General features: G+C 38.4%; 2 protein-coding genes across 8 annotated transcripts in view; both read left to right on the forward strand.

The window, feature by feature from the left end:
• Positions 1-10,147, forward strand: part of grm1a (glutamate receptor, metabotropic 1a) — a 29,063-nt gene extending 18,916 nt beyond the window's left edge. For 6 of the 7 annotated variants that reach the window (XM_056270739.1, XM_056270738.1, XM_056270735.1 and 3 more), the window contains 5 exons: positions 1,139-1,385; positions 3,137-3,308; positions 4,199-4,325; positions 5,804-6,746; positions 8,031-10,147. In XM_056270739.1, coding sequence (XP_056126714.1) covers positions 1,139-1,385; positions 3,137-3,308; positions 4,199-4,325; positions 5,804-6,746; positions 8,031-8,772 — 2,231 coding nt within the window. In that variant the 3' untranslated portion in view covers positions 8,773-10,147. The remainder of the gene's footprint in view (positions 1-1,138; positions 1,386-3,136; positions 3,309-4,198; positions 4,326-5,803; positions 6,747-8,030) is intronic. The other variant, XM_056270742.1, reaches the window with a different exon arrangement.
• Positions 10,148-10,710: 563 nt separating this feature from the next.
• Positions 10,711-26,928, forward strand: rab32a (RAB32a, member RAS oncogene family). Its single transcript, XM_056270743.1, has 3 exons — positions 10,711-11,066; positions 22,303-22,580; positions 26,409-26,928. Exons 1-3 carry the CDS (start codon positions 10,853-10,855, stop codon positions 26,556-26,558), a joined length of 642 nt encoding a protein of 213 aa, XP_056126718.1. The 5' UTR covers positions 10,711-10,852; the 3' UTR covers positions 26,559-26,928.
• Positions 26,929-27,657: the final 729 nt, after the last annotated feature.

Raw genomic sequence — 27,657 nt, forward strand, 5'->3', positions numbered from 1 at the left:
ATATCAGTCCAGCTCTTCTGTGCTGCTTGTAGGGTTGGCTTGATGGCACTGAGAGCACAAGAAAAGCTTGTTGCACAAGGAGAATATTCCGTCACAAAGTGTGTGTGAAACTGTGTGAATGCGCAAAAAAAGACAGTCACAGAGTAACGAGGTACCCACCCCGTCTGCATGTGTGTGAGAGTGAAGAGTTCACTTGGATGATTTATTCACTGCAAAAAATCTAAGTATTTTTGTTTTTCCTGCACAAATATCTAAACATCTTTTAAACAAAACTATTTTTCTTGAGAAGTAAAACTGGATAAATTATTAAAACTTATTTTCAGAGAATATGTGAATTTAGTTGATTTTTCTTACCTCATTGGCACATTATTTTATTGTTTATATTTATTTTCTTGTTTTAAGCAAAAATCTCAATAAATTCTGATTAATTTATGCTTAAAACAACAACAACAAAAACATTTAACTAATGGCAATGGCAGTTTTTTTTTCCAGGTGAATATATTTTGTTTTAAGGATGGCATTTTTACTGAAAAACAAGACAAAAATACTGATTAAGATTTTTTTTTTTTTTTTGCAGTGCACAACTTCCAGGAACGGCATTTAAATGAGAATTCTATTTAATGAATCTATGATTTTATTTCTTGCCTCTGATCTCTCTTGAATGTAGCACTGGAATGGCTTTTCCATCAGCTGGCTTATGAATATGGCTTTTTTCCAGTGGCTTGCCAGTGCTAAGATATGAAACTAAGTGAACGCATGAAGTTTGCCAGCCTGCCAGCAGGACTCTCCTTCCCTTTATTCACTCTTAGTGTCACTCTCTAAATGTGATCATATTTTAATATTAGGGGCATACAATTATATATAACATTAAGACAAAGTGACATTCTGCCTTTAGTCAGTCTATAATAATGAGAAAATTTGCAATTTTTTGGTTTATATTTTGACAGCACAGAGCCTCTGGCTGTACTTAGTGCTTAATTTAATTCATTATAGTGTCAGAATTTTTTATTTGTTAAATTGCAAGCAATTCCAACAGATAAACATATCAAATCCTGGATGGATGGAGGCAGAGTGGCACAAATATGAAAATAGTCCTTACTTTAATCTCACACACTTGTTTATAATCTTTCCCTGACAGGAAATGAGAGCTTGAAAGACAACTATGTCCAGGACAGCAAGATGGGCTTTGTGATCAATGCGATTTATGCAATGGCTCATGGCCTTCATGATATGCACAAAGAGCTGTGCCCAGACCACGTTGGCCTGTGTGAGGCGATGGATCCCATTGACGGCAGTAAGCTGCTGGACTATATACTCAAGACCTCCTTTGCCGGCGTGTCTGGAGAGGAAATCTACTTTGATGTAAACGGAGACTCGCCTGGGAGGTAAATGGCAAGACTAATGTGTATGTACTAGTGCTCTATTCTAAAACCTAGTAAGCTACCTGCCCCTTTAATTGCTAATAGCAAAGTGCCCTTTTTGTGCTAAAATTAAAATAACTAAATTAGAGTAAATAAAAATTGACTGTTTACCCAAAATATGTGTATTTATATGGATGTGTATGAATGTGTTTATGCAACACGTTAACCCAAACGTGCTGAAATTCTGCTGGAAAAAAAACCTAACAAACAAACAAACAAACAAACATTTAAACCAGCCTAAGCTGGTTTGCTGTTCACTGCTGACCTCCCAGCCTGGCAAAGCTGGTGTTTAGCTGATTTAACATGACGGGCAGCAGGTCCTTAAGTCTAAAAAGTGCCCAAAGCCACTGTAAAACAAGCATGTCCAGCTACCAGCTGATACCATCTTATAACTTAGAGTAAAATTGACTGTTAAACCCAATATTTTTTATGTGTATTTTTATGCTTGGAGTATCATGCTGTTAGCTTAGCAACATGCTAACATCACAAACAATTGTGTGTGGAATTGCTGCCTTTGTAGAGTGTTCCTAATCTGATATTTCAATGAGTAGAAGGCAGCTGTCTTAGTACAAAGCCAGCTCACTAGGTTTAGGAACAGATCTAGTTTAAAGTCAGCATGACAACTCATACCCGAATGGCCAGTGTAACACGGACCATTTTGAATACCCATTCTCAACTCAAGATCCACTTTCCTGAAGAGTTTAGCGCCAACCTTGATCAAACACACCTGCCTGATATAGTTATCCTGCCTTTGATATCCCACAATCCTGTGCTTTCCGTTCTGTGACAGCTGAACTAAAAAATAAGATGACATCTAAAAGTTGCGATTGGTGGTCAGTTTGTGTGTAAATGTTTTTTACCAATGTTTTCTCACTTCTGGCATGACCTCTGATGTCATTTCTAGAGAGAAATAATACTGCAGTAATTAAATATTTGCTTAGTTATCACCAAAGCTCGCTCTATTTTGCTATAGATCATTAAACCGTTACGCTGCCTCAGAAGTCTGTCTGAAAAGGTACCTCCGTGCAGAATCGCTGCCAATAAAGTCATTGTCTGATAAGAGACATTGTCCGAGGCAGCAAGTCAGCTACATTTTCGGACCCAGCCCTTGATTAGCTTGGTCAGGTGTGTTTGATTAGGTTTGGAGCTAAACTCGGCAGGAAAGTGGATCTCAAAGGCAATAGTTGCCCTGCCTTACTCTAAGGCAACAATTGATCATCACCCTCAGGTTAGATTTGGCAGCCTAACCAACACATGCAAAGAGGTGCATATCGGATGGTAATGGGCTTGGAGTGGAACAGATTGCCTGTCTCAAGGAGATGCTTCAGTCCTCTCCACTCCAATACCATGATGCGGTCAGCTCCTGTCACCCTGGCTATACATGAACAAAAGATGACAGCTCCACTGCTGCCAAGACTGCCACTGCTTTGTGTACATGTGTGCGTTTGTGAGACTTTGCCTCATCTGTAAGATAGGGAGTGTCATTAGTATGGATGAGTGGACTGAGCACTCGGGAGGGTGTGGATTCATATCCCAGGTGGAGGATGCAAAGTTGAGAGACTTGAATGTGTGAACATGGTAAAAGTGTGAACTCTGCCTCTTTCTAGTCCCGAGGCTTCAGCAACACTGAGCTACTTATTATGGAAGACTTGCTCTTTTTCTTTCTCTTTTTTTTATCTAAATCATTGCCTCTCTGACTTTTTCTTCTATCTAAGGTATGACATTATGAATCTACAGTATGTGGAGGAGATAGGTCGTTTTGATTACATTAAGGTGGGGTCGTGGCATGAAGGTCTCCTAAGCATCAGTGATGACAAACTCATGACGAACCGCACTGAGATGGTCCGATCTGTCTGCAGCGACCCATGCTCCAAGGGACAGATCAAGGTGTGTATATGTGCCATAATTATGTATGCATAGTACATAGTTTCTCCAGATGAAAGCACTTTAAAACTGAAGAGTGCAATTTTTGTTTGTTAAAATACTTTCTAAGATTCTACTTCCCTGAGTGTGTTGCTTCCCTGAGCTATCAAAACATTGTTCTGCTTGTTTGGGCTTCCCTCACCCAGGCCAATGCATCAAGATTAGTTCAACCAATGGTGTGAGTTAGGGGCGGGACTATCCATTTGATTGTCAAATGACAGGGGATGGGACATTTGTTTGAAAACAATCCTTATACAGCAATGAGATATTTCTTATTTATGGTTTCCAGTTTAAACTTGTCAATTAACACATCTGGGGTAAGACTTTGCAGTGGTTGTACACTGCAAAAAAAAAAAAAAATCCTATTTTTGATTTTGTATAATTTTCCAGTTAAAAAAAATCCAAAAATATTTTACATCAAATTTACTTGAGAAGCAACACTATGATACTTGTGTTAATGAATATCTTACATTTAAGTTTCTTTTTAAGTCTTCAGTCTCAATATTTCATGCAAGTAAATTAATATCTCAAGAAAATGTATAATGTATATTATATTTATATAAAATAAATAACTAAAATATACATTATTCAAGAAAATGTATAATGTATATTATATTTATATAAAATAAATAACTAAAATATACATCATAATAATAATTATTATGCTAATATTATGCTAATATTGAGCTAATATTTTTGATGCATTTATTCATTTAGGTTAATGTTACTTTCTATATATACTAATACCAATATACTGTAAATAAAAGTTTCCATTGTTAGTTATTGCGAGATCAATGAAGTTTTAACTTTAACTTTTAACACTCAGTGTAAGAGTTCTGGTGTTCTGATTGTAGGTTATTCGTAAAGGTGAAGTGAGTTGCTGCTGGATCTGCACTACATGTAAAGATAATGAATTCGTTCAGGATGAGTTCACCTGCAAAGCTTGTGACCTGGGCTGGTGGCCTGATGACGAACTGTCAGGTAAGAGACTTTGTTTACATATTATTCTCTCTCCCAGTTATCCACACATCTATTAAAATAGCTCTTTATTCAAATACTTAGACCACTATTTCATTGAGAATAGCTCAAACTCACAAAAAATAATTTGCTGTATTCTGGCAACGTTTATGGTTTTAAATTCTATTCGGCCCATTTATCCTGCCGGCTCTTTTCCTATCACTCTTCTCTATCCCCTTCGCATCCTACTTCCAACACCAACACTTTCTCTCCCTCTGGGCTGTGAGCCGCACGTTATTTTGACAGCTCTTTGCAGCAGCGAGCAGAGCTGGATAACGGTGAGGTTGAAATCCCATTAGTATCCAGCAGCCGTGTGTCAGGCTCAACAGTTTCACCACGGAACCTGAGCAGCAACAGGGAATTCTGATTACCAGAGAGACAGACTGATCTGAGATCGAGAAAACGCTCTGTCATAGTGAATGAGAAAGAGAGACCCTTCAGAGATGTATAGAAAGCTCTGTGTTAGGAATGCACACAGAAAAAGTGTAGCATATCCTTAAGGGTCGATGACATGACACTCTTCTATTAATTTATTAAAAAATATATTAAAAAAGTAATTACTGTTACATTACCGTTTTTTTATGTGTCTTAAAGAAAATCTAAGGCTGCATTTATTTAATAAAAAACAGTAATATTATGAAATATTACTACAATTAAAAAAAATATATTGTACAAAATTTGATTAGAATATTTTAAGATGTAATTTATTTCTGTGATGTGAAAGCAATATTTTCAGTAGCCATTACTGCATTCTTCCGTCTCAAACGATTCTTCACATTCTAATATGCTGATTTGGTGCTTATCAGTTGTGCTCCGTGATATTTTTTGGAAACCGTGATATATATTTTTTTCAGGATTCATTGATGAAAAGAACAGAAGAAAGAAAAATTCTATTTCAAATAAATACTGTTCATTTTTAACAATGTAAAAGTATTTACTGTTACTTTTGATTAATTTCAATGCATTTTTGCTGAATAAAAGAATCCATTTATTAAAATAAAATAAAAATTGGACCCCAAACTTTTGAAAGGTAGTGTACATATAACTTGAATAGACCTCTTCTATAAAGAGCATGTTTTAATTTTTAACTGTCCTGACATAAAAAGCCATTAAAATAACCGATGAAAAAATATTTAAAAAACAGTCATTTTAAATGAATAACAATGAAACGTTTCTTGAAAGTCACATCTGAGTTTTACAATATGAAACCAACATATTTTTAAACTAGATTTTTTTAAAAGATTTGTCCATTTTCTTTATAATTTATCCATTGTTATTATAACATCAAAACTCACACACATAGTAAATAAACCACATGTTAGTGATACAATCTTGGCCAAGAAGATTGGCAGATCCAGAAGTCCAATTCAGTGTGTCTCTTTGTCCTGTTCTTCATTTATTTTCCACCCATCGTGACTTCCTATCTGCTTGCTTTATTCCAGAATGCATGCCTCTCCCGCTCAAATACCTAGAGTGGAGCAGCGTGGAGTCCATCATCGCAGTGGTGTTCTCCTGCCTCGGCATCCTGGTAACGCTGTTTGTCACCTTCATCTTCATCCAGTACCGTGACACACCGGTGGTGAAGTCCTCCAGCCGTGAGCTCTGCTATATCATCCTGGCGGGCATCTTCCTTGGCTACATCTGCCCCTTCACACTCATCGCACGTCCCACTGTGTTCTCCTGCTACCTGCAGCGCCTCCTGGTGGGCTTGTCGTCCTCCATGTGCTACTCCGCCCTTGTAACCAAGACCAACCGCATTGCACGCATCCTAGCCGGCAGCAAGAAGAAAATCTGCACACGCAAGCCCCGATTCATGAGTGCCTGGGCCCAGCTGGTCATCGCCTTCATCCTGATTAGTCTCCAGCTGGCTGTGGAGGTCACGCTGATCGTGCTGGAACCCCCCGAGCCGGTGAAAAGCTACCCCAGCATCAGGGAGGTGTTCCTCATCTGTAACACAAGTAACGTGGGCGTAGTGGCTCCGCTGGGTTACAATGGCCTGCTCATCATGAGCTGCACATACTACGCCTTCAAGACCCGCAACGTGCCGGCCAACTTTAACGAAGCCAAGTACATCGCGTTCACCATGTACACCACCTGCATTATCTGGCTGGCCTTTGTTCCCATCTACTTCGGCTCCAACTACAAGATCATCACCACCTCTTTCTCTGTCAGTCTCAGTGTTACCGTAGCACTGGGCTGCATGTTCACACCCAAGATGTACATCATCATCTCCAAGCCTGAGCGCAACGTACGCAGCGCCTTCACGACCTCAGACGTGGTTCGTATGCACGTGGGCGATGGGAAGCCAGCTCCCTGCCAGAGCAACAGCATCTTCAACATGTTTCGCAAGAAGAAGAACAACAACAATGCGACCGGCAGCACCAAGTGAGTGACACCTAATAATAGGTTTGAGTCACATTTCTGAAATATCAGCTAAATGCACATACAGGCTATGAAACGTATGGAAATAAAATAATAGTATTTCTTTCTCAGTAGCACACCAACAAGTTGGACTGCAGTGATAGCACTGAAAGTGTTCTTTCTAGCATGTGTGTGTATTTGAGTTGTCTCTCCCATGTTTTTCTACCTGCTGCAAACCAAGAGTATGTACGTAGAATTTGGCTAGGGACTGACACTATCCGGTCGTCCTCTATCTGTGCTGAGTCCTCTTCCAAAAAACATAACCTAATTTTCATCAAACTACCCATTCACTTAGTCCCTCTCTCTCCTCCTCAGTATTAACCCACTTCTCAGTGTGCCTCCTCCCCCCATGTCAAACCTTCTCCTGACTAAAAATTTAACCCAGTTCTCTGAGGCTGTATCTCCCATATCCTATTCCCTTCTAATGCCCCGTTCACCCGGACAATGATTTTATCACTGGAGGTTGCTGTAATGTTTTGTGCTAGTTGACATTCTTACTGTTCGATGCCCCAAAGTTAATGGTGGGCTTTTTAAAATCTAATCACAAATGAGATGTATCACTAACAAAAATCTAAAAATAAGTAATTTTATTTTGACAAGGAATCTTGTCGAGCCGCTGCTCATTTACATAAACATACCTTTTTTTTTTAACGTTGACGCATCACTTGGTTGACGCATCACTTGGTTGTCACTGTACACACCCACATCGCATCGCCAGAGTCTATCCACTCTCATTGAAAAATTGACTTCCAGTTTGCTGCTGCAAATCACTGTCTGTGTGAACGCCCCTTGATTCTGATGCAGCTTTCAGCTCTGAGGCCTCTCTGTCCGGTTAACTTAATTACACTAAGAGCGGACAGCGAATGCCACGTTGATCTGAAACTGAGGGGAATTCCATGAAACCCTTATTCATACTGCATGACGTTCAGTTTAAGCAAATCAGTGCAGTGAAGGGATGGCAGAGAATGAGCCATCGTGGCTTTCATAATGCTCTGTAAGCAGGTCATTATGAGCATATGCAATTAGCATGTTTGAGGGAGGTCTCTGTCAGCGACTTCATGAATTAACAATGTTGAGTAACGCATCGTGTGCTAACCCTAATCATGAGTTTTATGGCTGATAATTGTATCAATTGTATGAATGATGACATGCATAATGATCATATTTCTGTCATGTTCTTCTCTGTCTCTGTGTCGCATTCTGGTTTTTCTCTATGGTAATAACATTGGGTCTCTGTTTCATTCATAGTCCTAATGGAAAGTCTGTGTCATGGTCTGAATCAGGTGCCAGACCCCAGGGGAGGGGGTCGAGTGTGTTCCACAGACTGTCTGTGCATGTGAGGAGGCAGGCGGTCGGCCAGAGTCAGATGGCGGTCATTCGACCCCTAACTAATGCCTCACAACCCCCCCAGTCTGAATATGATGCTGGTCTCAACACAGCCCCCAATGGCTCTCACCCCGAAGACAAGGAACTCTACAATCTCAACGAGGGGCACGATGTGGGTCCCCAACATCCCACAACCCAGGAGGGAGTGGTACAACCTTCCTATTCCCCCCCTAATTTAATAGACCACAGCACTGATTGTCCTCAAGGGGGGCCGGTGGACACTCTGAGCTCTACAGTTCCTAATTTTGAGCAATTTGTAATTGGCACGGGCAACAAGTCAAGCCCCATCGCCTATAAATTGTCCACCAATCAGCTGCCTCTTCCCTTGCAGGGGGAGGCGTTCCCTGTGGAAGGTTCTGAAATGGAAGCTCTTGACCTCATTCAGGGGTTTCTGTGTGAGAGTGCCACACAAGAGGAGGAGGAAGAGGAAGGTGTGGAGGAAGAGTTGGCACAGAGTAAGCTGACTCTGCTCACTCCACCTTCCCCCTTCAGGGATTCGCTTCGGTCAGGGGGGTCCATTCCCGGATCCCCCGGCTCTGATAACAACCCTCCCTTTTCCCTAAATATGAACTACACCCCAAAACAGAGCTCTTTTACACTGTAGAAGCACACGCTCAGGATGCCGCTGTTTATAATCGATTACTGCAGGATATAATTTGCTTGCTTACTCGGCTATCTTCGTAAGTCTTTGTCAAAATGTTTCGGAAAAGCAAGAAGGACCATACAATTAACAAGTGGGACATCCTGTTGGGAATATTTTTCTCTAAGGCAGCGCTGGCAGCATCCGTTTTCCAAAATGCTGCTGAAAGTTGGAGTGCCAAATATTATTGTGTTGCTGTGCCCGAAATCCGCTGGCAAATGACATCACAACAGTCCAGGAGTGATAATGCCAGCTTGCTGCTTTACTATTACACTCTTAGCAGGACGAGACACACTTTCTGGGATTTTGTGCTTTTGAACAATGTAGCTGGACTTGGTTCTGATTAAAAAGTTTACTTACCATTACTAACAAAAAGTTAATGATGGAAAAATGAGGGTTTGTGGATGTAGACAGCACTGAGACATAAATACAACACATGCATACAGGTAAACCACACTTCTAGTATAAGGCTGCTGTGTGCTTTTAGTATCTGATTTCCATTTTTAAACAGTTTTCAGTAACTGTGGACAAGTCAGAGTGAAACAATGAAACCATGTGTGCACAATAACCCTCACTTGGTTGACTTGATGAGTAAACATGGAGTTTCCCAGCTAAGGTATTATTTTCCAATCTCCTTGTGGCTCCCAAATGTAAGTTACAGTGCTTTTGCTTAGAGTCAAAGGCAAGAATGCTGATTGTAATGTTAGATATAGAATACTATTTAGCTTAAATGTGGAGCCAAGGTAAATAAAAGAAACCGTGTCATGTGTGAACTCATCCTTGAAAATGGGAGCAAACATTTGTATACTGTTCTGCCATCTATCGTTTTCCACACAGATGGTGTCTTTGTATTTCTGCTATATGTTTCTATGATTAGAATGTGAGATATTTGTAAGTTTTAAAAACAATGTCTTATAACTTGCTCTTTGTGATAAAGGGATGTATATGGTGGCACTGAAGCTGGACTAACTTTTCAGCAACTTTTACAAACTTTTAAATGTTCCATTTTTAAATTGTATTTATGAGTAGTTGCTTCTAGTGGTAACTTGTAGCATTTACTGCCAATTTTGCGTAGGATTATCACATGAATTTGCGACTGTAACGCTTTAAGTTTAACAGGACTATTAGGTTGCAACTCTCAAAAGAACAATATTCTTGAATATCTTACATATTGTAAATGTTAAAATGGATTGTAATATTAGGTCTTTTAGTGTAAGTTGTTTGGAACAGAATAATTTGCTCAATGTAATTGACAGATCACCTGTTTACATGGTTAAATGAGGGAAATGCTCTTTTTGCCAGGACAAATCATGCTGTAAAATAAATATTTTATATCTAATGCTGTCTTTAGTTTATTCACCACATTTTCAGTGTAAGACAGAGCTTGGCGCTTATTTGGATTCAGAATTATATACACTTTGTTTTATGAATTGCAAATACAAGTGGTAATTTTAATACACTATTAAGAATTGAGGATCAGTTTAGTATCCATTTAGTTATGACATGGTAGGCTATCATTATCTTTAATATCTCTGAAATTGGATTTTAATGTGTTCTTTATTTCATAAGGCAACATTTTCTAACCCCACATATACCACAAATGCGGTGTATTTAATGCAGTCTAAATTATCTTATTTTTAATTTCTGTCTGCTTTTGATCACACCAAATGTGCTGTTACGAAATCTTTTCAATCGAGAACTGCACGTTAAAATCCAACCACTTTTATTTAAACTTCCACAACTCACCTGACTACAGCACATGAGTGTGCGTGTTCTTTATTTCTTTGACCCTAAAGGCGAGCCCAAGCCGATGAAAAGCAAAGCAATCCAATCGAGGCGTGATATTTCCGGGTCCTATGACTTATCAGGTGGTTGTCCGGTGGGAGGAGAGGGAGTGTGTGCTAGTAGTGCTTTCTGTTTGAATACTTTCCTTACTCTAGTCCCCGAACCCAAAGCACTTCTCCAAACTGTCTGAGGGAGTAGAGGGGAAGTGGTTGTTCAAAATTGCCAAAACTTTCCTCTCTCATAACTGACATTTGGCAGCATGGCAGGCGGATCTGTGTCGGAGTGTAAGGAGTACTTGTTTAAAGTTTTGGTGATCGGGGAACTTGGTGTGGGTAAGACGAGCATCATCAAACGATACGTGCATCAACTCTTCTCGCAACACTACAGAGCGACCATAGGCGTGGATTTTGCACTTAAAGTCCTCCACTGGGACAGCAAAACACTAGTGCGGCTACAGCTATGGGACATCGCAGGTAAGGTTAGACTTTTAAACGAAAATGTCTTAAACTAACTTTTTAATTAAAAATCACCAGATGCCGTACAGAGTGTTTTGTATATGATTCCCCTATACAGCCTCTCGACATTAAATAATTAAGCACATGACTCTTGATGTAATGCTGAGCTTGAGAGACTAATGATGGAAAGTCCTACTACATTCCGAGATACGGGTTTGAACCGTTCGTTTCGAATCGTAATCGTAGCCTACTCAGATTGAACTTTTAATGACAGTATGACGTAATTGCGTCATCGCGTGGTCCACTCATAGGGCTACATGCATGCAATAAACTAGTCTGTTCCAATACAACTGATAAATAATAGGCTAAGTAATAATAAAGTCAATAGCACAGTTTGATAATTACATTTTTAATTTCAGTTTATAACGTTTTATGTTTTATTTAAAAGATACTTGTGCAATTTCATGTAGGCTATCCTAATTACGTAGGGATTTAACCTAAATAATTTGCAGCCTACATTAAACTCAACGTTTTACATGCCTCGGTTGATGAGTTAAATTAAACATTTCTTTTCTATGTGAAGGCTATTGATACAACTGTCAATCAGTTTTACTCCAAATGTAGGCCTACACACTCGTCGTTTACTCGAATCATTACGAGTCGTAGGCTACGTGTTCGATAGATGTTCTCCGTTCAGGATCGTTTTGTGAACCGGTTCAATTGTATCATTGAAAAGATCCGACTCTAAACGATTTGGTAATAATCGCTTGAGACACTGATCCTAGATATGATCACGGTTACCACACGCATCCCAACGCTACTGTAAGTGAAACATTGTATGACCTTTGGCAATATGATCGTTGAATAAACGCCAAAATTCTGTTTGGAAAGAAGGTGCTAAACTTTCTGAAAGCCCAGGATAAGTGCGAGCTCTAGCTTACTGTGACCACGTTTGAGTAGCGAACATAATTACTAACGTAATGTAGGTCATGTTGTGAGACTAGAGAGAAGGGAGGGGAGCGATATGCTTCATGCCATTATTGTGTGTCACATGATCCGGACAGGAACGTGCCTAAAAATGTTGAGAAGGAGCTCTGTGCGTGACTTCATTACCCCACATGTGTTATCTTATGTTGTTTCTGTGGCAAAACAGTCCCACAGTACCAGTGTTGTGTAACCTAACATGCTTTGCTGAAAAGGGAAGTGAAATCACGTATCAACCGCCGAAACCTTGACAAGCAAACAAGTCATACAATTTTCTTTCTTTCTTTCTTTCTTTCTTTCTTTCTTTCTTTCTTTCTTTCTTTCTTTCTTTCTTTCTTTCTTTCTTTCTTTCTTTCTTTCTTTCTTTCTTTCTTTCTTTCTTTCTTCCCCATATGACATGGCAGATAATGAGGGAGAATAGTAGCCTAACTACTTTATTTCAGTTGCTTATAAAATCACTTTCAACAGTTTGCCTGGTGCTCCACAGAAGGGGAAAGAAACAACACAGCTCTTCTAACGCTGCTCATGACCTTTGTATGCACGTTACACACATCTGCAAGTCTGTGATATACCATCCATAATAGGCTATTCTGTTGTTCTCTGATTATATGTTCTAGTATTCTATTAAATAATAACTAAAGATAAAAATAATAAATAAACATTAAAACACTAAAAAATAAATTTTTAGTTTTCTTATGTCTCATTCGGACTACAGAACGCGACCCGATCTGGCAATCATACAAAGCGTGGATATCACAAAGCGGTGCCCAACTCCTAAACTTCAATTTGGTGCAGATATTGTGTTTAACTTTTTATTAATCATTTATTAAAATAAAATAAATGTAATTTAAAATAAATAACAGGCTACCTTTATATAAATGCATATACAAATCTGTTGTCACATATAAATCCCAATAATATGTCTTAGTAAGATGATATTAAATGCTTGGTTAGCTCTGTTGTTTTAATTTGCTTCAGTCCAGTAAATGTTCATGTTGAAATATTAATAATGGAATAATAGTGGAAGTCATATTGAAGATTGTGTACAACAGGTTTTTCAGCAAAGTTTAGAGTTCAGCTAATTTAGAGGCCTTAGAAATTTAGACTTTATAGAGTTAATTTATATATGCTTCAGAATTCAGAATGACTCAGCATTTTCACACTATAGTGCTCCTGAGACATTCGAGAGCTGGAAGGTGAGCTGTCTGTAATCTGTTCACACTCTCTCTCTTCCTATTAGAGGAAGACCCACACTGCAATATATTTCCCCAAAGACAGATTATGCCTTTCCACTGCAGTATTCCTCGAACACAATAGGACCATGGAGGCATGTTTAATTCAATATACTGTACCAACTGTCCACAGCAAACAAATGGACAACTGCAGTTTTTAATTTAATTTCAGTGTCATGTGCGTCAGCATCCTGTGAAATTGAATCGTGAGGATTTAGGCTGGGATGGTTTATGTGCATTTATGTCTATAAGTCTACATATAACGAGACGGGCATAAACAACTTTATCGCTTATCTGCTTTGCACCTTAAACTCTGCACTCTGGCATGAGACATGTATTTTCAGATTGTTTGAGACTTAACTATATAACTTCTGTTAAAATATATCTCTGATGTTCTGAGGTGCTCTTTGTACCCACGTTTCTTTAATAGGATGTCATGAATGTGAGTTTGATATAACTTATATAATATATATTGTTACTGGGACACACAATCCAGAGCCAAAACATCTGATCGTGGTTATACCTGGGACATTGAGAAGATTATGTGTTATGTGTTGAATTGATTGATTAGTTAAATTTAGGGTACGTTTACATGAGAACGATATGCTTTTAATGGAGAAGCTTTTCCTTTGAGTTATCCGCGTACAGACGACACTATTGCCAAACGATCCCCATTCACATGGATAAAAACGCTGTATTCTGCTGGCAGGCCATTAGATGGCGATGAAACACTATAGATTTAACACGTATTTTTGTTGTTAACACGGAACCCGTTTTCAAAAGTTTGCGTTTTCAGGCACCCAAAACACAGATGTCAAATAGGGCCTAAACGAATGGCCAAAATACATAAAAAGTTTTACGTTTTTAGTTGAAAACGGTGTCCTGTAAAGACACCCAGATTTTTGGGTGGCTGAAAACGCAAAGGTTTGAAAAGGGGTTTCAAAGTGCAAGTTTTTGAAAACAGTCTCTGTGTAAACAACAAAAACGTGTATCTCTGAAGACTATGACATCATGCACATGCGTACGTGTTCAGTCTAGTGTTTCATCGCCATCTAATGGCCTGGCAGCAGAATACAGGGTTTTTGGTCGTTTTCGCGGATCCGTGTGAATGGGAATCATTTTGACAATGGTGTTTTGACAAAGGAAAACTTCTCCGTTTTAAATATATCGTTGTCGTGTAAATGTAGTATTATGAAACTGAGGCCTCTGAGGTTTGTTTAACTTGTTGTCTTAGAATTTCAGGCAAAATACATTGAAAGACATTGTAAATGGCTCCTTCACACAGAATGCGTTTTTGCTTTGAAAACCGTGAGACTGGGCAGTGGAATGGGGAAAAAACGCAAGGTCTTGGGGCGCGTTTTTTAAAAGTTGAACTGATTTTAACTTTAGCGCCGTGTTTCTGTCATGACATGCGCGAGATGCTGCAAAAGACTCGAACGCAACGGTTATACACGTCCGTCTAGAGCGTGTTTACATAGAAAAAAAAAATGGTAAAGTAGGAGTGGAAAAACAGGTTGTGAAGGCTTTTTTTTTTTCTAGAAAAATTATAGCTCATGAGGAAGTTTCAAAGAAAAATTTATTGTAAAATTATCCAGACATTCCAGTTGTTTACTAAGCATTTGGACATTTTGAGAACAAATTCAAAAGGCAATTGACTTTATGCACAGCTGCACTACTTCCTGAACTTAAGCCAGCTCCTTTATTTCCTGTCTTACATTATTGGACACACGGATTAATTCAGGTGTGCCTGACCTCAGTAGTCATAGCAACAATAATCAGACACACCTGGATTAATCAGTGTGTCCAATAATGTAAGACAGGAAATAAAGGAGCTGGCTTAAGTTCAGGAAGTAGTGCAGCTGTGCATAAAGTCAATTATGAACAAATGTGGGAGGGGGGATGGGGGCACAAGGTAACAACACAAGTTCTTTTACAGGAAGAACTGAATTCATGAGATTAGGTATATTGTATGTCAAATAAAAATTTATATTTATAAATTTATATTATAGCAAATAAACAGTGTCTCCATCCAAATTTTGGTTTTAGCCTTTAAAAGCTGTTTTTTGGGGATTGAGTGGCAGTTTCATCAGCTGTGGATTGTCCTTCATTTAGACCCCAGTGTTCTTTCAAACCAGATTTTATGTTCCCATCTTCCTTCATTGCTTTCTCACTCAGCCTTTTATTCTCTCACTGCAGCCATGGTTGTCACAGTGAGCTGCAAGGACAACGTCAGTGATGTGTGAATTACACAGGTTGCATTCTTTCAGTCTGTGTGTGGGTGCATGTTTGAATGTGTCTGGAGAACAGCTGGAATATATACGGTACTCTGTGGCGCACAAGGATGTGAGTGATTGTTCACTGTGACATCCTGGCCCAGTTCCCGAAGCCAGTCCAGACCTGTATCATCCTGGATAAAGTTGATCAAAGTCTGTCCCATTTACGCATTTACTTCTACACTGCTAATTTACCCTGTTAATCATGCGCATAATTGGTAGCTCAGTGGTACTAATCAAGTACGCTGCTTTTCCATATCCACACCGAGTAGCGATTACGATAATGACCCTGAATTGGATGACTGTAATCAAGGCCTTCTGCAAATACGTATGTGTCGGACCCTGACTGAAGCCAGGGGCTCACCCGCCTACCTTGGCCCAGAATAGCAGTGCTCCACTGAGGCTGTCTGAAAGGGACATGCTTATTACAGACAAGGAGTTTTAAAGAAAAGTCTTAACCTTGAGCCAGGGATTGGGATGACATGTTAGAAAAGCAGTGTGTTTCATTCATTCATGTCTGACTGACATTACAAGCCCCATCCATCCATCCGTCCGTCGGCAATAGAGACGGGCCAATCAACGTACAGCGCTCAACTGCCAAACTAACTAAATAGTCAAGCTTTTCTTTTTTAATCACAGTTACATTGCTCTCTGTCAGTATTGGGTGGTCTTTGGGGTGTTGATTGCAGATAGCCTTTGCCCCAGTGCAGTGAAGCCTCTGTCTCTGGTCATTAGATGTACTGTTGGTTGGGTATGTAATGACGGCCCAAAGCGTCTGAAGTGTGTTGTTGTTCCACAGAGAAAAAAAATATGCAGCTGGCTCGTCTGGCTTGGATTGTTGCCATAGCAACACACCCACAAGATTGTTATCTTGATAAAGGCCATGCAGGAGAAACTTCAGGTTTCCATGGCTATGGACAGCGAGTATCCCTGTCTCCCTATGCCACCGCCCTCTCTTTTCTCTCCCTGTCTCAAGCTTTTAAGTGATCTTCAATTCAGAATCAGCATAGTTAACATTAGCAGTCATATTTAGAAATACACAGATTTGTTTTGACATCTTAGTAAGAAATTAAATAATATTGTGTATAGTAACAATACGAAGATGTGTGTCAATGACATAAAAATGTTAATTCATGCAGTTACTTTAATATGGGCATGTTTTTAATTTCTGAATTTCTAAAATGTTAACCTTGAAAAAAATTAATTCAAAAACGTACAATTTTTTTTTTTTACTTTATCGTTACACCACATGACATTTTTGGAGTGATTAAATTATTGAAACCTTTCCCTTTTAAAACAGGTGAAATCAACATGAACACATTCGTATTTTATTGACCCAGTATATTGTAAGATGTTTCCTAAAGATAAGTTGCCTATAGATTGAATTTCTCTTCCAAATATGTAATGCAATGACACATTTCGACGGATGTTGTGTATTTCATAAAGCTAGTGCTACTTGTTGTGGTTTTAAAAAGAAAGTTGCAGAAACATCAATCGGAACTAGCCACTGAATAAACCTTCACTATCATTAAGACTCACTCAGTGTTGTCAAAACAGTTCATTGCTAATCATATTTATTGCAAATCATTAGCCGCTATTGACCTCTCAAAATGTTGATCGGCCTGTCTCTATTGCTGTCATGCAGTCAAAGCTTTTGTTTACCTCGGGTCCCTTTTTGCTGGTGAGAAACTGTCAGTTTGTGTTGTGCTATATTTACACATGCTACAGGCGGGTCGACGTCCCATCGATTCTTTTGTGAGTTGTAAAGACAAGACCATTGATTGTTGAAAAATGGAGATTGATTCTTGACATTGCTTCTCCAGGGGAGAGAATAAGGTCTCCCACTGCACAATTATTGACATGTCATTCCTGACTCTTATTCCCTGCATGAACAGTTTGGAGATTATTGATCAGCAGAGCAAAAAGAATAATAAAAAATAAGAAGTCACCATCACTGTCAAAAATGGCCTTTCATTAAAGAACAAAATTCTGATCTTTTGTGATTGTCCTACATAACAGGCCATGGTTTGTCCATTGGAATCATCATTGTGAATTGTAATGAGTAGAGGTTTGATCAAATACAGGGGAAGCACAATCTTTTTTTGCTCAACTGACCCTTCACATTTCTTACTCGTATGCATTTTTTTCCCAGTTAAACTTCTAAGTACAAACTTTACAAGTTTTACATGCAAAGAATGAACTGGAAATTTCCAGGAACGTGATTTTCAGTAAAATCCTCACAAGATGGTAAAAATGTATTGAATATTATTTTAACATGGTCTGGAATTAATTTGGACATTGAAAATAAACCCTGCTTTTTATAAAATCTGCCATTTTCCTAGTTCAGCCCAGAACACACGGGTGGAGCTTGTTAATGATCTCAAGGCAATTGGGACCACAGTCACCAAGCAAACCATTGGTCACGGACTATGCCGCAATGGATTGAAATCCTGCAGCGCCTGCAAGGTCCCCCTGCTCAAGAAGGCACAAGTACAGGCCCGTCTGAAGTTTGCCAATGAACATTTAAATGATTCCGAGAAGGCTTGGGAGAAAGTGCTGTGGTCAGATTAGACCAAAATTGAGCTCTTTGGCATCAACTCAAATCGTCGTGTTTGGAGGAAGAGACCCCAAGTACACCATCCCTACAGTCAAGCACGGAGGTGGACACATTATGCTCTGGGGCTGTCTCTCTGCTTAGGGTACAGGACGACTTCACCATATTGAGGGGCTGATGGACGGGGCCATGTGCCGTCAAATCTTGGACGAGAACCTCCTTCCCTCACCCAGAACACTGAAGATGGGTCTTCCAGCATGACAATGACCTAAAACATACCACCAAGGCAACAAAGGAGTGGCTCAAGAAGAAGCACATTAAGATCTTGGAGTGGCCTAGCCAGTCTCCAGACCTTAATCTTATAGAAAATCTTTGGAAGGAGCGGAAACTTCGACTTGCAAAGCAGCACCCAAGAAACCTTAAGGATTTAGAGAGGATCTGTAAAGAGGAATGGACCAAAATCCCTTCTGAGATGTGTGCAAACTTGGTGACCAACTACAAGAAACGTATTATCTCTGTGCTTGCCAACAAGGGTTTCTCCACCAAGTACTAAATGATGTTTTGCTTTGGGTTTAAATACTTATTTCATGCACAGAAATGCAAATCAATTTATAAGCTTTTTTTCTAGATTTTTGGTTGATTTTTTTGTCTCTATCCATTAAAATAAACCTACCATAAAATGATTGAATCTTCATTTCTTTGTTAGTGGGAAAACTTACAAAATCAGCAGGGGATCAAATAATTATTTTCTCCACTGTATCTCTAAATCCAATTGGATGGTTTGTCCTCAGATTGGGCCTAGGAATTATTGCCAAAATTTATTACAGAAAGTAAAAGTCTTAACAAGCATAACTTGACAATAAATTGTTTTCATAATCAAAGAAAAGTGCATTTCTTTGATTTGCACAACCTAGATGAACTCAGAAAATGTTTTTCTCGGCTTTCTCATTTTAGTGTAATTTTACACACCCCTCAGGGAGCCATGGACCAATGAAAGCACCTTTCATTGTGAAACTATTACATCACACTGTGGCTTTTTTCAGTTAATACAAGAGCTTACTACTCCATTTTGCCTTTTTCATTTCATGCTAAGCCTCTGCTTTCACACTATTCTCCCAGCAGTTCTCCTTTTCTCTTTCGATTAGTATAGCCAACTCTCTGTGAAGCACTTCAGGTACTGTTCGCTTACTCAGTCAAACTTCACTAGTCTTCTGTTTTGCTATAATAGCGCCACACACAGAACTATTAATTCTGAGAAAACGCCAGTACACAACAGCATGCACAGCACATTGTGGTATAAAGTATTGAGCAGAATGATTCTGGCCCTTCTCATGCCATTTAGGAACTAAAAGCAGTTCTGAGATTTTCTTTCTTGACTTGCTCTGTGACAGCTGGCCCAACACACCAAATGCGTTCATGAGTTCGTTTGTCTGGTCTCTGGATACTCGGTATCTTCAATTCATCAGAGCATTTTTTTTTAAATATGACTTTTAGGGCTGTGTGCCCAAAATGGACTGGGAGAAAAAAATTAGGTTCTGTCTTCTTATGTGTCAGCCCTCCCGTGTGTTCACCTGAGGTTAAATGGTCTAAATTTAGTCCAGCAATCAAGAGCAATTAGCTGCCGAGAGACCTAAGAAGCTTTTGACGTGTGAAGTGCGTAGCTGAACGAGCGAAGATAATGGAACTCAACTGAGACTGTTGGGGGGTGAAATGTGCTCCATGTTTTAATGCTGATCACTGGAAACCAAATATAGACATCTGAAAGTCTATATGATACAAACCTACTGTATTGAATGCAATGCTGGAGAGTCGGGTTGGACTGTTGGGAGTTGGGACTAAAATTTGGCCGTGGAAAAATTCCAGTCCGTTTGGCCCACATGATCCCCTGTGAACATTTTGAAGGCCTGATTAGGATCAGGCCTTGAATGAATGAAGTTAATAGCAGGAGATATTATTACTGAATATCAAAAGGAGCTAACATTTATGTTGCATATTTTTGCCTCAAAAAATGCACAATTGACAGTAAAACATTGATTTTGAGTCACGATAAAGTGAATTTACTGCTATAAGTAACAATAAAATCGGTTAAATTAACACAGAATTTATGCAGGACTATTTTTAATTCTGTCAGACAGATTAATAGCTTAATTATTGAATTCATTGTCAGTTTAGTAGAAGTAATCATTGTAATAAATAAATAAACAAGCAAATAAACTGTCAGTTTGTGCATTAGGGGTGTGGACTTAAGATACTCATTCAACAACATTGAAACATCACTGTTGTGAGTTTCTCCCAAGATAAGCTCCATTTAATTGAGCTCGGGCTACTTTCTTTGGCGGAGCAGAAATAAGAAGTAACTGGGAATATTGTGTCTCTAAGTTGTAAATAAATTTATTGATTTATTATTTATCTAGAAAATTAAAGTAGAATATTAAACATACTAATTGCTATTTGTAAACATCAGAAATTACAATATCCTTCAGCCTCTTGGCATAGAGGCGAATGGCGAAATATGCGAATCAACTATCTCTCTTATCACAAATGCACACGGATGCATCGTTGCACTTCCCCAGCTTCTCTCACACTCTGAAGAAAGAGAAAGAGAGTGAAGAACAAAGCAATGTCAGGCATTACAGACAGGCCCATGATCACAGTCTTCCTCTGTCTGAACTCTGATCTGAGAGAGTGCTTTGGGCTCTGGCTTAACTGCGGCATAAACACTAGAGCGTTCTAGACACATGAAGCTGCTCTGAAGTCTTTTTTATTCATATAGGAAACTGCACATTGTCACAAGCCACTGATTTGATTCTGAGGGGCCCGCCTGTCTAGGTGGCTTGATTTAGGTGTTCACATCTCATTTGTGAAATATTAGTTTTTAACGAAGCCTACTGTTAATATAGGCCTACCTGTTTATTCTGTCTTAAATTGTCTTAACATCTATTTGATGCCAATTTAGAAGGATTAGATGTAAGGCACCCATTCATTTTTAATATTGGGCTTGCTAAAATGGCAGATGTCTTGGACTAATGCTGAGACGTAGGACTGTGAATGCATTACTCAAAATCAAAAGTCTTCAGCTAATCTCGCTATTGTAGAAATCGTTATTTATATTTTCCCTCCATTGAGTTAAAAAAAAAAAAAAAAATATATATATATATATATATATATATATATATATATTCAATGTTGACTGTCTCTTTCTATCATTTTCTCTTTCTCTAATTGTCCATTGCTTTAACCCCCCCCCCCCCCCCCCTCCTTTGTTTTAATGCCTCATTGTGTTGTATAAAAAAGGAGGTCAAGCTCAGTTTTTCCTTTTGAGCAAGTGTGAAGCAGAATGGCATTTTCACTCAAGGTCCAAGGTCTATTCCTTTTTCTCCATTTTTCATTTAATCTCTTCTGTATACAGTGGTGTTTTGTACATTCAAAATGCACGTTTGAATATTAAAGCTTGAATATAAAATAATCTATTCTCTTGGTTTTTACATATCAAGGAAGGCAGTAAATGTAATGATAAAGTGAGTGTGGTGAATTTAGGTGAGAGGGATATGAGAGGGGTGTGTGCACTGAGTCCGTTCTTTGATGTGTTTTTAGCAACTACCGCTGGGCGAATCTTTCGCTCCACTCTTCCTTTTTTCTGTCCATCTAGCTTTCGAAGACTTTGCGCTGTGCCGGGCTTTATCCCTCCTCAGGCAAGATGAACTATGAGACAGAGCAGCACATCTAAAACTGATTGTGTCCAGTCTTGCTCAGAATTTATGTTCTCTGGGCTGGAACACTTTTGAGTGCAGCATTGCAGTGCTAACATAAACCTGCTTCAATTAGCAGCCACATGCTCCCATTATCTCCCATTATTAAAAAAAATGATATACATGCAATATATAATAGTATTTTTTTGAGAACCTCCCCACCCCCACATGAAGATATTTAAGATAATTTAAGAATTGTAGCAGACACAAACTCTGAGGTAGACCTGTTTGTTTATTAAATCTTATTTTTTAATTAATATATATTATTTAATTGTAATTAATTTGATAAACAATGAAATCTTCCCTTATTTAAGTACATTTTATCATTTTTAATTGAATTACTTTTTTTCCCCTTTAAAAAAATAAAATAAAAAAAATAATATATATATATATATATATATATATATAATGTATGACTCAAAATAATCTTGCTTTTATTGTTTTGTTTTGTCTCATGTTTAGGTCAAGAGCGGTTTGGGAACATGACCAGAGTTTATTATAAGGAGGCGGTGGGTGCGTTTGTTGTTTTTGACATTACCCGAGGCTCTACATTCGAGGCTGTTTCAAAATGGAAGCATGATTTGGACAGCAAGGTGAAACTGGCCAATGGCAATCCCATCCCGTCTGTCCTTCTGGCCAATAAATGTGACCAGAAGAAAGATGGATCCAGCAATTCCTCACTTATGGACAACTTCTGCAAGGAGGCTGGGTTTTTGGGTTGGTTTGAAACATCAGCTAAGGTAATCTAAACTCATTCTGTGTTCACTTAGCCACTTAAATGTTTGTTTGTACTTGGTCAAAATGAAGGAGAACTTGTCACGTACAGTTTTGCTAAGAATAGAAGCTTCTTACTACACCTTTCCTCTCTAATCTGCTCAGATGACCATGAAAGCTGCCATATTAGATCAAGTATTTAAGATGGCTGACATTCTCCTTGGTATTAGGGCCAAAACGGCACCACTGCAGCAGTCTTAAGAACATTAGCAAATCCTCATGTCTGAATCACCAGACACATATGTCAAATGTGCTATGTGCAGCTCATCACGTGAAGCAGCAGTATGTATGGGATTTTTAAGGGAGATTTTTTTTTTCTCAGCTACTCAACTACTGTACTGAATCTTTGCCCACTGTTTTAAAATGGTAATAGTGGAACAGTGTTTGGTACATTGGAGACAAACTGAGTATCAAAATGTATTGATATTGCTACATTAACAGATTGGCCGATATTGCAGTGCAATATTGATTTTTATTATATAATTTTTGAATCCATTTATTTTTATTAAAAGGAGTTATTTTTATTTTTTAAATTGACATTACCGTTCAAAAGTTTGGACTCATTAAGTCACCATGAAATCAAAATTGACAATTCTCTTAATTCTGTTTATTATAAATGATTATGTTATCATCATTTTTAATTTTTTATTCATGCCCTCATAATCTTTAATCAAAATACCATCTCTGACTCTTTATGACGTATACAACGGTGCAAGGGAGGGACAATAATCCCTCCACTCCAGCAACTTGTCACTCACATGAGATCGTAGCAATTAGCAAACGACAGTGATCCAATCAATTCCTGGTGGACAAATGTATGTAATTTCATTGGACGGGTGCAATGAGAGTTGTACACATACAATGACAAAAAAGGAAATTCAGACAATCAAGTACCGCCTTACATTTTTCTCGCTCAAGAAGCCGTTTCACGCAGTTATACATAATAACAGGGAAGAAAAGACTATCGCAACCTCCACTTCATGCTGACTTCAAGATTTATTTTAAAGAAATACATTTTGATTGCTTTTATTTAGCAAGGATGTATTGAATTGATCAGAAGTGACATTTACAAATACAAAACATTTACATATACAAACATATTTCTATAAATGCGGTTCTTCTGATCTTTCTATTCATTAAAGAATCTCCGAAAAACACGATCACTGTTTCCACAAAAATATTAAGAAGCACAATCATTTTCAAGTGTAATAATAAATGTTTTTTTGAGCACCAAATCAGCATATTTGGATGGTTTCTGAAGGATCACTAAAGACTTGAGAAATAACAGCTGAAAATTTTGCCATCAAAAAAAATAAATTACATTTTAATTTTACTACTGCTATTATTTATGGCATTGTGTTTGTATTATAAAGGATATTTTTCTTAGTGCCTGCAGTGTGCTGACTTTCACATGGTTTTTATTACAAATGGATGTCATTCCTGAGCAACATTCATAGTCTTATATTTTACAGTATCAGCTGAATCTGAACACTGCAAGAGTAAAGGGAACAAAACGTGTGTTTATAGTCTTACATCAGCAGTTCATTTGATGTATTTTGCAAATTAATCTTCTCTCTTTCCTGCACACACATTTTGAGGGATGCTGGGTGGATCTGGGCATATTAAGTTGGCTAAAGAAGATAAATAGTCTGAGTGGAGAGAAGGAAGAAAAGAGGTAAAGAGAGGAGGAGGAGGAGGAGGAGGAGAAGGAGAAGAAAATGTCTGTTTGTTAATTCTGGGGAATACAGTGTCTTTAGGAGTGTGTGATTGTGTAGGTATTTAACACCCTGTTAAATTGTACCCCTTGAAATGCATTTTCAAGTCACATGATTTGGCCTTAAATATCTTGACTGTGTCTTGCTATTTAAAAAGTGTTTGTTCAGTTTCTGTCTGTAGCGGTGTCTGGTCTTAACTGTTTAACAGAAGGTGTCTCATCAGTCAGTCTGCATAAGCACATGTTTCTGAAATAGATCTCTCCATTAGGGACTCAAGCACACAGATGTCTGGCTGGGAGCTCTGGCACCTGTCGTTTGTATGTGTGTGTGTGTGTGTGTGTGTGTGTGTGTGTGTGTGTGTGTGTGTGTGTGTGTGTGTGTGTGTGTGTGTGTGTGTATGTGTATATGTATATGTATGTGTGTTCAGTGCATGTGCATGGTGAATGTGTCGGCTCTCATCTATCAGGACCTCCTTGTGTTCAATCAAGCCTCTGTGCTGACTGGTCCGGAGAGATTGTACGAGTCTCTTTTTTCTATCGCTCCTCTCCCAGTGGGACGCATGTGCATTTAGTTTTTACGCCTTTTTTGTACAAATTACATTTATGGATGGAAAGGCCTGTATTGCCTGAGTAAAAAACAAAGGAAGAAAATAACTGAGATCAAGTTTAAAATATGAAATAGTCACATTGTGAGAAACAGTCACGTTGGGAGACATAATAGCATTTATGAAAAATTAGGATTCATTCATTCATTCAGAAAAAAAGTAGGATTTTTTTCTTGTTTTCCAGGGAACATCTATCTAATATACTTCAAACAAAAATGTTTTTCTTTTTCTTTTTTTAAGGCATAAACCTCACTAAAATTTTGTAGTTTCATGATTGCATGCAAATTGAACAGCAAACTTAATTGCTCTTTGAAAAATGTTTTATACACATATTTGCATCTAAGAAAAATTTATATTTTTTAAAGAATGTTTAGAAATTTTAACTGGAAAATAAGACAAAAAAAATACTTATTATTATTAGGGCCCGAGTACCTATGGTGTGAGGACCCTATTGGAATTGCTCCGTTTATTATTTTGCTGTTTTGTTTTGCTCTGTGTGGGCAGACAAATAGGCTGCCGGTCTTATTTGATATCTTTAGTTTTATTTGAATATCATCATAATTTCATAGCATGTCTTTGGGTAGAGTTGAAACAAGCTTCTCAATGGCCCATGCAGATCTCTAAATGGCAATGATTTCAACCACCATTCCTACCAAAAGAGATCATGATAGGTCACCACCATTCAAACAAACAAGCAAGGACACAGTATACTTTCTGAAAGTCATGGCTCAAAGCAGTCTCATGATGTGCTTAACAAGCTTGAAAATTCAAGTTATTTACACTGCTCACTCCAAGAAAACAGCGTTTTCTTGCCCTCCATACTGCTGGACATCAATTGTTTCATGCAAACGTTAATTGTCTCTCAGCATGGCCGTGCCACCTGTATTGTGCTCAGTACTCTGAGTGAATGACAAATACGCATGGTTGGCTTTTGTTTAACCTTTCTGTTTTCTGCCCTTTCCCTCAAATCAGTCTTACTCACACTCTCTCGCTTTGAAACCACAGACTACTTAAGGATAGAGGGATGTAAATGGAAAGAGTGAAGTGTCTCAAAAAAGTGATGAGAAGTTGTGTAGGCGGGTGCCATCAATACAGCTTCATGCCGAAGTACCTCTTGAAATTTCACCACGCACTCAGTTTAGCTTAACAAGTTACGTCTATTGACCATTCTGTAAATGATCTCAATATTCTGGAAAGGTTTCAGTGTCATTCCAAACCTGTATGACTTTACTCTTTCTTCTGCAGAATACAAAATAAGATACCTTAAAGAATGTCTCAGTGTTATTTTTTTTGTCAATACACTTAAAGTCAATGAGGTCTGTTGATGTTTGGACCCACTTGACTTTCATTGTATGTTCAAAAACAGTTCACGAACAAGATAATTCATACAGAAGAAAGTCATACAGGTTTGGAACGACACGGGGAACAATTTTTGGGTGAGCTATCCCTTTAACATTTGACTTTGCTCACTGCAGGACAACATCAACGTTGATGAGGCTGCCCGGTTCTTGGTGGAGAACATCCTTCTCAATGATAAAGGTATTTCCTATGAAGAAAACAATGGTGACAAGATTAAACTGGACCAACAAACAGTGCCTGCTGAGAGCAAGCCAGGTTGCTGCTAGTGTGGATGCTCTTGTGTGTCGCATTATCTGCTGTGGATAGGAGCCAGGAGGCTCAACAAATTCCCCATACCCCATCCCATCTCATCCCTGCCACGGATCACAATCACAACCAGGGGCCAACAGATGTTAGTTTGAGCTCTAAAAGGGGAGAAGACATCACCAAAAGGACAGATGATCTGATCAGATAAAACATCTTTCTGGTGTTTTTAATGACCAGTTTTTCTCTCTTGCTCTGTGCCTTGTTTGTCCTTTGTATAGTGTCAAGCAAGTTACTTCAATGTGTGCATGTTGTAATATTGCTTAAAATGAATGAAACTAAATGGGTGTCATAGGACCAGGCAAGTACCAGTAAAAGTTCTTTGCCAAAATTAAATTAAACTAGTGCCTTTGTCACAGAGGGTGAGCTGTTTTAATGTACTCTGCTGGACTATTTGCATCCGCTGGGAATTGCCACTCTACATTTTGCAGGAAAAAAGTTCTCAAGATGTCACTTTCTGAAAAAAATCTTATTCCCAGGGCATTTAGTCTGTTGTGAAGATCCAACCATCAACAATCTTGAAGCTCTTACCATGAAACCATTGTATCAAGGAAAAAGAAAATGAATAGGTCTTCTAACGGGCCATATAGGCCAAAGAATCATGGGGCTATATGGATATTTGTGGTTCATGTTGGGTTTCCTCAGGCTTGTACATGATAATGTTAAAATATGTTTACGTTAATTGTTTTTTAATTGGTACTGAATGAGGGATCTGAGCACTTGCTCTGTCCATGGCTTTATTCAATGAACTGAAGGCAAATACACATTTTAATATGCTGGACCTGGACCGTTTCTGTCAAGTTTGCAAACCAACATTTGTTGAAGTATCAATTTCTGATAAAATAAAACGTTTTACATGTTCATGGGTTTTTCTTTGTATGCTCAATAAATATGAGAAAATGCGCCATAAATTCAAAATTCTAACAAAAGTCACATTATTATTATGATGAAATATAAATTGCCGAAGTCATCTCAAGGTTGAGGATGAGCTTTGTATGATAAGAAATAGGAATCTATATTTTAATAGCCTATTTGCACGTTGCTTCAGTGGAGTGCCATCGA

Source organism: Rhinichthys klamathensis, unplaced genomic scaffold (assembly GCF_029890125.1).
Source record: "Rhinichthys klamathensis goyatoka isolate OS25496 unplaced genomic scaffold, OSU_Roscu_1.1 h1tg000308l_1, whole genome shotgun sequence".
Classification (NCBI taxonomy): domain Eukaryota; kingdom Metazoa; phylum Chordata; class Actinopteri; order Cypriniformes; family Leuciscidae; genus Rhinichthys; species Rhinichthys klamathensis.